This window comes from Haliotis asinina, chromosome 6 (assembly GCF_037392515.1).
Source record: "Haliotis asinina isolate JCU_RB_2024 chromosome 6, JCU_Hal_asi_v2, whole genome shotgun sequence".
NCBI classification, from domain to species: domain Eukaryota; kingdom Metazoa; phylum Mollusca; class Gastropoda; order Lepetellida; family Haliotidae; genus Haliotis; species Haliotis asinina.
This window is the reverse complement of record NC_090285.1, coordinates 32,454,623-32,467,528: the sequence shown is the minus strand read 5'-3', so window position 1 is coordinate 32,467,528 and position 12,906 is coordinate 32,454,623. Positions and strand designations below refer to the sequence as shown.

Genomic DNA, 12,906 nt, shown 5'->3' with positions numbered 1-12,906 from the left:
AGAATGCTCTCAGTCAAGAAGTACTGAAACCTGCTTTAATCTATTCTACATAATTCCGGTATATTTCGTCAGTTGGGTTACACATATCTCCTGACATGCAATGTAAACACGTCACACAGGACGCGATGCACTATAGTGGTAGGCTATCAACAGCAACTATGACACATCCTGTTACATGTACAGTTCTTCTCTGTTTTTTGTCCATCTTGAAGGAAGAGATCCGTGTTCGAATCCCAGTACCAGTTTGCTCCGATCACAACCGTCCTACCAAAAACGCCTTAAACCTTCATCACCTCGGGTTTACCTTCAATATCAAGTTGACCGGCATATACATGGAGATTTTTACAGTTGCAGTGCGTTGTAGTTGAGGTTAACTTGCTTTCTATTACCCATACGATGAAACATCACTAGCGTCATATAGTAATCATATGCGCATATGTGCACATGCGAACCTAACAGGTTTACTTACGATTGTTTCTGTGTTTCATCGTCTATGACATCATTCAACAATTGAACGTGACGTCGGTGAAGTGGGTCGTCACATCCCGTTACACTGCACGATTACATGAATGAGATGGATAATAAAGAAATTACTACAGTCGAGGAAGTGTGTCATGACTTTTGGGAAACTCGTGCAAAATAATGTATACAAATTTCACTCTCGTTTCAATATAAGTTGTATGATACACCTGCTATTTAATCTCAACTATAACACACTGCAACTGGACCATTCAAAGCTGGTCACTGTCTCTTGTCTCTATTGTCTCTAAAAGCAATACCTGGTTTATTTGATGAATTTCAGCATTCTCACGGGACTTTTAGCTTTCTTGGTATTTCAGCTGGACTTCTACACATCTCAGGACATCAGTACCTACTTTGACCTCTACTGTTGTCTTGTTGACAGAACGTCTGGTCAAAGGTTTGGTTGTTGCTGTAGTTGTTGTTGTTGCACTCAGCAATATTCTAACTATATGTCAGCTCTGTGTACATAATCGAGTCTGGACAGTCCAGTGAACAACAGCATGATCATCGATTTACGCAGTTGGGATACGATGTTGTGTCATCCAAGTCAGCGAGTCTGGCCTCCCCGTTAGTCACCTCTTACAGATAGCATGGGTTGCTGAAGATCAGTTCTAATCCAGATCTTCAAGGGTCCTCTCCACAGGAAGGACTTTCATTGGTTCGAGGTGACTAACGGGATCGGGTGGTCTGGCTCACTGACTTGGTTGACACATATCATAGCTTCCCAATTGCGCAGATCGGTGTTCATGCTGTTGATCACTAGATTGTCTGGTCCAGACTGAATTATTTACAGACTGTCGTCATATAGCTGGAATATTGCTGCGTGAGGCGTATAACTACACTCATTCACCCACATTTTAAAAGTAAATAACCACGATAACAACTGACCCTACCAATACCAAAACCCTCTTAATACAGCAACTGTAATCGGTCTATACTTCAGGTATCTATTGATTGCCAATGCTAACGCTAATGCACAACCGACTGGACACACATAAGAACTACATTTACAGAACATGCTCATTTTGGAGTATCGGTCTTTAAAGCTCAAGATAGCAGAACAGTCCATTAAATCATTCCACCTGTGATCGGAGGTTTGAATCCTTATTCGTCTTGATTATAATTGTATGTTTTCCTGCACCACACCCGTAGAAATCACCAGTGTAGTGTACGTGTAACAACCACCCCACTTCTTGTCCTACGTGAAGCTGGCACGGTGTCATGTAAATGAGATACTGTTCAAGACGGCGATAAACACAACTCGCTCACTGTGAACATGAAAGCCTTATGATTCAGAATGTATTTTTATTTCAACCCGTTTAAGATTATTTGCTGCCAATAAGCTGCAAACCATGACACAACAGAACGCGTGTCTTTGAATTATCGATGACGATAAACTGCATTGGGCATTGTCACAGTCTTAAACATATCATCGATACATACCTTCAATGCAACGTTATGAATTGCATTTATTCGCAAGTACGAATTTCCAAAATGTATTTTGGAAACTAACTACACACATAGCATTGCTGTATCGTTATCATCATCATCATCTTCTTCTTCTTCTTCTTCTTCTTCTTCTTCTTCTTCTTCTTCTTCTTCTTCATCATCATCATCATCGGAACCAACATATTTTTAGCATCTCCAGTCAGAGCTTTGCATCAAACGATATGTCTTATTTGTGAAAAGTAGTACAAATATGTTTGAATGTAGCGCAACAAATCGTGAAAGACTCTTACTCGTCTGTTAGGGCCTGACTCCGACAAACGTCCATTAATCATGGATCTTGTTATAGATTTGCACGTGACTCATGGCGCTACATCATAACTGGTGATTTGAATCACATTACAGTCGTTTGTAAGGTAAGAACGTCAAGGCAAAGGGATGTGCTTCTGTACTGGGATCTTATCTGACTTTCATGGCGTTTTTCTCCTTGGTACCAAGACAGCTTGCAAATATCGATGGAGTCGCCCAGTCGATCCAGTGTCTCAGATTAACGCACACAACCAAGCATTCAATAGTTCGTCGTTGAAACATATTACATTAAATTTCACCAGTCCTTTCCAATCTCAAATACACACCCACCTTCTGTGTTAATAATGAATAGGCATACGATTTATCCGCTGAATCGTCTCTTGGCTTCGCAAACTAATACAAGAATGTTGTTTTCTACTGAGGTCCATGGCGTTTAACGTTGCATTCAAGACTGTAGGACCGCTGTGGCGGCTTGGCTTATTATAGCACTGACATATTGTGTAGATAATGTGTGACTGCTCAAGAACGCCGAGTTTAACATTGTGGTGAATCTAATCGAATCTCTGTGGTGAATTTAATCCAAGTTTATACTTTACAACACTTGCTTATAATTTATTACCTATGGAACCTAGGCTGATTATTGTCTGAACTATTATCCACCCATTGAGCCTGTGATGTGCTCAAGAAGTGATGGTAAATACGTATCTCACAGAACAATATACTGGGACATCTACCAGAAACTTGTTCTCTGTAGAACATCGATGGTTGAGTTAAATCTTAAGCGCCATATCGTTAATGTTACCATCCCCTGCAGGTTGGTCAGGTGGAAGTGTACGTGATACCACGTGCGTCACCTTAACGTGAGAGAACATCACGATGAATAGTTCTTTAACGACAACTTTGTTTTGTAGTTTTCACGATAGTTGCATCAAACGATGGGAGAAGTGTGCAACTCTTGGTGGTTGCTATGCAGAAAAGGACTACTAAGTGTGCCAAGTTTCGTTCCACTTAGTCCACTGCAACTGGGTCAGGGTAAATCGTTAATGAACGCTCTTCGTAACATGTGCGGGTGTGAGGTTCCCCCTGTCCAGCAGGGTCTTCTTATCGTGTTGATGAACACCTGGTGTCATCGCCAATTTTGTGTCATTCGTTCATTTTTCCACCAAAGTTTGTGAGCGGAGTCCAAAGCTATTCAAAGCTGAGGATTATTTGAGAAATGGGATTGCTATCTAATGTTTGCTTGGTGCTTGTTGTCAGTTTGAAAATTACGTTTATCATGCTGACCGTTTTAAGTGTGTTTGGGTGAAGCAAAGGTTCCAGGTTATTTCCCCTCTAATCTATCTCACCAGTCAATATCACGTTTTAGAATCCATTTCGTAAAACATAACTAGTGTCATATACATCACATGTGCACATGTGCACGTATCACTTTTGCCTAGCAACCATTGTCTCTGTATTTCGCCGTCTTAGACTTTGAAACATTTGAATGTGGCGACACTTGTTTACTGTGTTATACTGCACAAAAGAACATGAATGAAATGGATGGTAAAGAAAAGTAAAGTAAGTATGTCATATGAATTATTTTGTATTGTATTGTATTATACTGTATTACCTGTGTTAGGCTAATCATGGTACTGTGTCATCATTTGATGTAATGTCACTGCTGATATGTTCTCTCGTGACTAACGTATGCTGCGTTGGCAGGCATTGCTATTGATTGTGTTCTCATGATTAAAATATTTCGTTGGCAGTCACTGCTGATTGTGCTTGCATGACTAACGTATGATGTGTTGCCAGTCACTGCTGACTGTGCTCTCACGACTACCACATATGGTGTTGGCAGGCACCATTGATTGTGCTCTCATTTGCTAAAATGCAGTTGACACTCACTGCTGACTGTGCTCTCAGTACTAACGTATGATGTGCTGGCAGTCATTGCTGATTGTTCTCTCATGACTAATGTTTGCTGTGTTTGCAGTCACAGCTGATTGTGCTCTCGTGTCTAACACATGGTGTTGGCAGCGAAAACTGATTGTACTTTCAGGTGGCTTGTAACGTGGTCGTCTCAAATACGCGTAAGCGGGTATATCCATACCAACCGTGCCAGAAACTTGGAAAAGCTCCTATAAAGTTTGAAATGGTACTCATCGAGAGATGGATGTGTGTTCGCTGCTCTCGCCTGTACCTACACGGTGGTGAGTGGTTTCTGTGTAGAGTTCACTCTCCTAATCGTGCACTTTGTCCTTCCAAGGGAAGAAACACACCCGGGAAACACGAGCCAGCCAAAGACGGTTTCTTTCCTTGATGTCAAGGAAGACTTAATCATTCAGTGTGAGGATATATTTACACCTTAACCCCCCTTGTTGTGTTTTCTTGTTTCTCTTGGAAAGAGTCTTTGGCCAGACTAGAGGGTTCCATCTGGTTTCCTTACCCAACGATGTCACCTCCCAGTGAGTTGCCATGTTTCGGATAAACACATGATCGCTCTCTCAAGGGAGCCGGCCAAAATGAGAAGTGGAACCTTATATGTATTCGCCTCAGTCACATCTAGGCATTGCATCAAGGTTTCCCAGTACAAGCCCTTTAGGGACAAATATTAAACTTAAGAAAGATATGCAGTCTGCTTGTAAATGCCCTTCAAAGATCAAAACATTCAGGTGCATGTAGACTAGCCGTTTTAACTGGACGTCTTTCGATAAGTGAAGACTGTCATATGAAGTTCCAAACTGTGTTTTGGTATTTTAAGTCAATATTCCGATTATATATTTGAAATGTTCTATTAGTTCAAGAGAAACTGTTAAACATCTCGGCATGCATAGTTACTAATTGCGTTTCCCACTTTTTGATAAGGTGAAAAAGCGATTACGGGTGAGCTAAAATGTTGTAATGGAATTTCCACTGAAAGAAACTACACGTGGCATTCTTGCTGGACAAGGTGCTGGACTAAGAAATGAGAGCTTCATGATCTGATTAAGGAGAACGCATAAACTTCGAAGTGCCATGGTTTTCACAATAAGGAAGATGACGTCGATAAATCTTGCTTTCCTTTAGCATTTTACTTCTAAATCAAAGATCAAAGGTACATATAAGCGTGGATAAACCGATTTAACTTCAAGTCGTGAGTGATGATAGTCGATTTTTACTCCAGACTGTGTAGGGTATTTGAAATCAATAGTCTGAACATATATTTGAAATGTTCTGTTAGTTCAAGGAGAACCTGATGAACATTGTTATTAATGATTGAACAGTTATAGGTCTGTAGGCACACAGCATATATATGATCACATCATTTGTGATAACTGGAAACAAGAAATGAGCAATGTACATATGATTTTCTTTTGATTTAATGACAAATACACTCGCAAGACCACAAAGAGTATTGTTCTATGAAGTAGTCTTTGACAACAATAACTCCTTTATTCGCTGACAATTTATAAGGAGTATTTTTACTATGTCTTTGTATGACATTGGTCCAAAGTGAAGGTATTTTAGGGCTATCGACAATGCTTATAAAGGAAGTGCAGTTTTCTCGAAGAAAACACAGCGTGCTATCTTTTCCAGTTCTTAATCTACCTGAAATACCTTTATGCTCTACCCGTCCGAGGCACGATGGCAGGACTCCTGACAAGTAGACGTCATCCACCCACAAGAATGGTGAGAATGTTGCTGCCTTGTACAACCGTCTAACCATGTCTCCACTCATAAACACACCAAATCCACTACAGCGGGTCCACTGGTACGTTTTGTAATGCCTCAGTACATATTTAGGCACACTCCATATCCCCGTCCTCTCTACGAATGAATGTCCTGACTGAGGACACAGTAGAAGAGAGCGATGGTCGTTGAGGAGCGGTATGAAGACTTTTAACACTTTCATTGTGTCGACGAATGTATCATCATCAATTTTAGCAACAACGCCCACGCGTGAACAGTACTGAGTTATCCAGTACAAGGCAGACACAACCTTCAACGTCAGATTACGATAAGAATCCACGAAGTTCCCTTGAACAACATCTCCATACGCCCGGTTCTCAGTTGCTAATTCTTTTTCAATATGTTCATCTTCGTGTCTTCCAACAAGAAATACAACTCGTACCTTGTAGCGAGTGAAGTAGGACTGATTAGCGAATGTGGATCGGATATTGTGACGTGCCTGGAAATGATGTGTAGCTGAATGAACAAAAAACAGAAGAGAGATATCACCCATATTTCCACAAAGATTCGGACTGTTCAAGGTGAAACTTCTACCAGAAGTTGGGTAAACCGTCTTAGTTCGGGTAAGGTTCCACCTGGATTGCTTGAGAATGTTGAAATAGATGTTGTGACGTTTGTTGTGTTTTAGAACTATGCCCATTTCGGCTACTAACATACACAAAGCGACGCTCACAACGATAAGAAATGAAACTTTAACAAGGAACACCATGGCGAAACACTTCTCTTTAATCTGACAGTGTGGACGTAAGTGATCAGTCGTGTCCTTTCAGTCCAACGTGCGTTTTCATATATATACCCAGAGGATAATTAAAATAAAATCAATTTCAAAACTAACGCCTGAACAGATGGCTTGCATACGTCTTAATGATGTCTCGAGAATGGTGTATACCTTTTTCGGTGATTTACTACCGAAATCTAACCTCTGTAATGTTTGGAGATATGATCTGGAGTGACTTGATCAGATTATTGCGGTTACATAGATTGCACTGTTGAAAAGCTGATACATGGAAGTCGGATGTTCCTACGAGTTGGGTTGTTTACATACCAACTGTACGAAAAGACTCATTTTTTCTGCAAGATCTTATGTATCTTTACGTCTGTGGAGACTCATATCGACAGTGATGTTTCAGTTCCATCCATTCTGGGTCAACTGCATTTAGTGCTGAGAACACGCGGTCGTCATTGTTCGCGTCTTCATTGTTGGTTGATTTGTATGTTGTTTACCGCTGCATCTGCAATATCCCAGCTATAGGGCGACTTTCTGTAAATACGTCCAGCCAGGACCAGACTGTCCAGTGCTCAGTATCATGAGCATCGACCTGTGCAACTAGAACATGATGACGTGTAAGTCAGCGAGCCTGACCACCCGATCCCGTTAGTCACCTCTTACTACAAGCACAGAGCTTTACGGGTATTTGGTGCAGCGTTTCTCTGTCTTCACGACATCACCATGTAATCAAGGTTCCAGGAATGAAAGGCATTAGACCTATTGTAGTTGGTCGAGTTGTCAGTGTCTGTTATTATGTGTTACAGCTTATAAAAAGTATGCAGAGGAGGTTCTGGAAATCATGCAGATAAGGCTGATCATTGATTTATACGCAGCCCAGTTAGCAAGTGGGACCTCAAGTGTGCTGCAGGTGGAAAACCCGGGCACTCTCCTGAGATCTGGCTGTACCAAACCAAGAGCACCGAGAATTATGGGGAGCCTGAAGAAAGTGACCTTTTGATACAAGCAAGACATTTGAGAGGCCTATTTAATACGCTTTCCCAGAATCTCTACCAATCTCCTTGACTTCTTCAAAAACATTATCTAAAGGAGACTAAACAGACAAATACTAAAAACACTTTCTAAAAGCTATGTAACATGCAAGTGTCTTTGTCTGTTTGCGAAGGTAATGCAGATTCGAGAACACTAACCGTTTTTACTATATATCTAAACACAACTAAGCTACTCTCTGTTCCAGGGAACTATTTTTTATCACAAGACTACTTCGAAATGACGTGGCCTTGTAACGATTTCTATTCCTAAAATACCCCACAAGCACCGCTCGGTTCAGCTAAGATAAAAAAAATTCCAGTGGGACCAAATGATATTCTTAGGTCCATGAATCCAAGTTAGATCACATAACTCTTACTTATAGAACCCTACACTTTGTTGCATCTCATACAGACTTTAAGTTCCTGCGGGCTAACCTGATACTGAAGGACTAATATGGCTCGAGCGACCTTAGTATTTTCGGTGGCAAAGCTCCATCCATACCTTTTCGAATGGTCTCATGGTTGTCAGCTGGAAGTAAAGAGCGAATAATCCTTGCAAGAATGTCAAATTTCCGATCTAACCATCATTAAATTAGCCAGCTATTTCGATTGTCAACAGATGTGACAGCCAAGGATGGTTGTACACTTGGTGCGGAATAGTTAAGTCAAATTCGGCGGTTGCGCAATTTGGAACAGAACTGGTAATTCGTGAATATACGCTGGTTACCGGAAATCTGGAATCCGAAGTAAACTGGGCCCCGTCTCTCATGTTGCAAGTTGATACTGAGGGAGGAGGGACGAGACTAGTTCTGAAAGTAACGCCCTATTGCATGACGATCATTGAGCCCACATCGCTGCTCGTACTTTTATATCATCATTGCTGGGGTTGAGTATTGAGTGGTAATCAACTACTGCGATAGCGATAGTCTATTGCAACATACTATTCCGACAGTTGTGACCACCTATTGCAGTAATATTGCTGTAGCTTTCAAACATTATTGCAAATATTTAGTTCTTTTCTCCTTGAACTGTCTCTTTTGAAGTCATTCCCCAAATAAATGTTTAGTTAATATGAACTAGAAACAAACTGAAAACTCTATGTCTCTTTTAATAGCTAATTTGGCATGTGGAAGTGCGTGCGAACAATTGGCTTGTGGGATGTCGGAACAAATCAGAACTCTCAAGCTTGACATAAGTTCTGAATTAGCAGACAGTAATTAACAGATTACACTGACGCTATCGACAGACAAATCACGGTAATGGCACATTCCGATCTGGTCGAGAAAATGGCGAAAACTGGTGACAGTTTGGTCATAACCACTGTTACAAAACCGTGGTCAGTGTGCCGGCGGAAACTGGAGATGAGCGTCACAGAGCTACAGGTGTTAATCGAGTGGACAGAGGATTCGAAATCCACTACACCGAAGGAACCTGCCTGTCTGACGCCCGCGTGTCATCCCACGATTGGACAGCCGTCACACGTTACCGTACAAAGATGTTGCTGGTGTCAAGAGCGACAGCACTGGGCCAGTCGTTGTCGGGCAAATGATTTTTACTGAATCAAGGTTTACTTTGAGCTTTTTGGCAGCTTCAACAGGGAGTGGCATATAGGTGTGATGCTTGAAAATACTGTAAGGCCAGGCCATGATGTGTAATTCGAAACGACTATAGTCTTTACTGTTGGTATTTACTTGCTAATTTTCATTGTTGTTACGTTATTTGGCTCTAGCTGCGAGACTGTTATGTCTCTACTGGTTAGAATAAGAGAAGAATACCAAATTAAACATTGAAATTTAAATTATAAGATTTACATACACTGGCAGAACACATCCATTGTACTAAATGTGCATTTCCTATATATAAAGAATATCACTGACTGACCTAAAAACCTAAGTTTAAACATTATATACACATTTATTTTATGTGGAATAAAACAGGCTGAGATTGACAAGTTTGTATTAAGATGTACCGATCTTAGTTCAAGAATCTGTAAATCAGAAAGCTCTGCATTAAACTTTTGACTTACTGCCGTTGACGTGCCACGTACTGCCGTTGACGTGCCACGTACTGCCGGTGAAGTGGCATGTATAGTCGCCGTTGACGTGACACATGCTATCATTGACGCAGGTTAACATACACAGTACTACATATGAACCGAGATATACTTCTAATTACAAATGTATATACATACTTTCAAAAAAATACACAGATGTTACAGTCGCACCGACGAATATTTACTAGATAATGATGCTGCCTTGCAGTTTAAGAATGGTGACATATTTAGTGACAGACAAGAAACAAAACAATGTGTTTCACATGGGAAGTAATAACGAGGAAGACATGCTCGAATATATCGCAATTACATAGTTTGAATGAGTTCACGTTAGGCTCACGTCAATGATTTCTTTGATGAATCTGGCATTTTCACAATATTTCCATGTACGTGTCACTGAAAGTGTGGGTGCGATCACAATATTGCAACAATGCGTGGTTCTGTGCGTTGATCGTATTAGACTGTCGCGACGTTTTATATTATCAATATCGATGTGACTAGTTAGTACGTGGACAGCTTGCTTGTATTGATGTCCAGCGACATCAATAGTCTAGGGGAAGCTATATTAAAGAATCACTGATGACACCAGGTGTTTTCCACAACTGTAAGCACGGCCTGCCCTACTGGTGTGGCACCATCACACAACCGTATAAGCACGGCCTGCCCTACCTGTGTGGCACAATCACACAACTGCTGCCACGGCCTGCCCTACCTGTGTGGCACAATCACAGAACTGTATGCACGAACTGCCCTACCGGTGTGTTACAATCACGTAACTGTATGCACGCACTGCCCGACCGTTATCGCACAATCACAGAAATGTATGCACGAACTGCCCTGCTGCCCTGCAAGTGTGGCACAATCACAGAACTGTATGCACGGTCTGGGTCTAGATTTTCGAAGATCTCTTATCGCTATAATTGTCGTTAGTTAATATTAATGTATGGCACTTACGACCATCGTAGCGTAGAGACGCGTGTACTACTAAAGTATTAAGCTGTGAAATGTCTTAAATTTATTGCATGGAATATTTACATAGGTGAATGTAAATATAATTGTTGCAATTACATGTGAATAATGTTTTTATTAGGCTTCTGATTAAAACTTTCTTTAATGTATAATTAATTGACATAGAAGAATTAAGTGATGTACGTACTCAACTAATCCGTTCTTACAACACCTTGTCAAAGGTCAGTCAAAACTCTACGGACCGGTAACGGACATTCATAAAATATTCCCAGATAACTCTGACATCACTTTGATTTATAGTGGCCACTATATATCTACAGTCTTTACGAAGAAGACATTGTTTGTTTTCAGACGACGCTAACCACCGATTAGGAATATATTTATATTTCACACCATGCAGCTTTGATGGCAAAATACCGGAAAAATATACGTCATCAAGCCACAGGAAAGGGGAGAATGTTGCTGCCTTGTACAACCGTCCAATCATGTCACCACTGATGAATACCCCGAAGCCACTGCAGTATCTCCACGGGTATGTGCTGTAATGTCTTAGGACCTTTGTGTCAGATATTTTCCATTTTCCCCTTCTCATTATGATCGAACCGGAAGGATTACACAATATGTACTTCTTCTTCTGCTTCATAATCGGCATATATACTTTCATAAATTGGATAGTATCAACAAATACATCGTCGTCGATTTTGGCCACAACTGAGACGCTTGGACAATATCTGGCTATCCATTGAAACCCTGTCACTACCTTCAGTGTCAGGTTCTCGTATGCATCAAAGAAGTTCCCTTGAATTACGTCACCGTACTTCCGGTGTTCACCCGCCATGTGTTTTTCCAAATCTGCATTTCCTGATATCCCAACAAGGAAGATCAATCTGAGGCCAAGTGTGAACATTGTGCGATTAGCAAAAGTATTTCGTATCGATAAGCGTCTTCTAAAATTCTTTGGACTAGAATGAACAAGGAAAAGCAATGCTATATGAGCTTCTCCGGCGCAAATGTCACGATTGTTCATTATGTAGTCTTTTCCAGAACTAACAGGATAATGAGATTTGGTCCTCTGGCAACTGAAGGTTTTTTGTCTGGAAAATATAAAATTATGACATCTTGATATTCCTCCTGTCAATCGACCATGGCGCTGAAAGCCAATCAAGATTTCGTCATATGCCTTGAACGAAAAATCACCATATCCTCGATGTCCACCAAACACTGCAATGTTGGCAATCAACAGCAGGGCAGAGGAAGCAAGGGTAGCGATGAGAAAAGTATTTCTTTTCCATTTCATAGTAGCATATGATACTTAGGGTACCTGCTGAGCTGCACAACCAAAATGTCTGTAATAGAACTGACTATATCTCGACAGCTTCACGGGAGCCCCACGGCTTACAGCTGTTGTCTAGTCTGCACTGCCCACAGCATGCCACCACTCGATATTATTTTCTGTTTTGATTTTGTATTCGAAAAAGTTTCATATTGATGTTGATATCTGTGTATATCTGGAATAGCAGAAATATCAGGCATATCTAGGTACATTCATGAGAGTAATGTATTGGGTGAAAGACGCGTTGTCATTGGTGCTCCTTTCGAATAAGGTCCATTATCACGGATCCCGTGTGTTCAGACATTCCATTAGAGCCTACATATACATGTATGCATAGACATAAAAGCTAAAAGTCGATTGAACGCTCCACCTTCGATGGTGTTCGTCAATGTTCCTTTCTGTGTTCAGCTGCTCCCTCGGTCCACGTCTGTCATGTTCATAAACAACATGACTCATTATGAAAGGACACGGCCGTTGAGAAAAGGAAGATTTGGACCTATCTGTGTTCAGTGCATATGCAGCTGTAATTGATTGGCTCTCCAGCTGACAGGAAGAGGCTGTGCAAACACACGCATGCCATTCATCGTGCCATCAAGCTCTTTAATATGGAAGCTGAAATGTGCTCTTAAATCCGTTTCTCGTGTAACATTTTGTAATATTATACTTTACAGAAACTCTAATGCGTATTCCTCTCCCCAAATTAATCTGTGAGATAACAAAACATCAAAAACAGCTGGAAGGGTATGTTTCAGATCTCAGCGTCTTTAGTTTGAAGGTGTCTTTTCGAGGGTAGAGCAGTCTG

At 40.9% G+C, this 12,906-nt stretch overlaps 1 protein-coding gene across 1 annotated transcript; it reads right to left on the bottom strand.

Annotated features, from left to right (window-relative positions):
- Positions 1–2,030: 2,030 nt before the first annotated feature.
- On the bottom strand, positions 2,031–11,678 carry LOC137287793 (UDP-GalNAc:beta-1,3-N-acetylgalactosaminyltransferase 1-like). The gene is made up of 3 exons (XM_067820181.1): positions 11,532–11,678; positions 5,860–6,430; positions 2,031–2,176 (listed from the first exon to the last, which is right to left on the bottom strand). Exons 1-3 carry the CDS (start codon positions 11,676–11,678, stop codon positions 2,031–2,033), a joined length of 864 nt encoding a protein of 287 aa, XP_067676282.1.
- Positions 11,679–12,906: the final 1,228 nt, after the last annotated feature.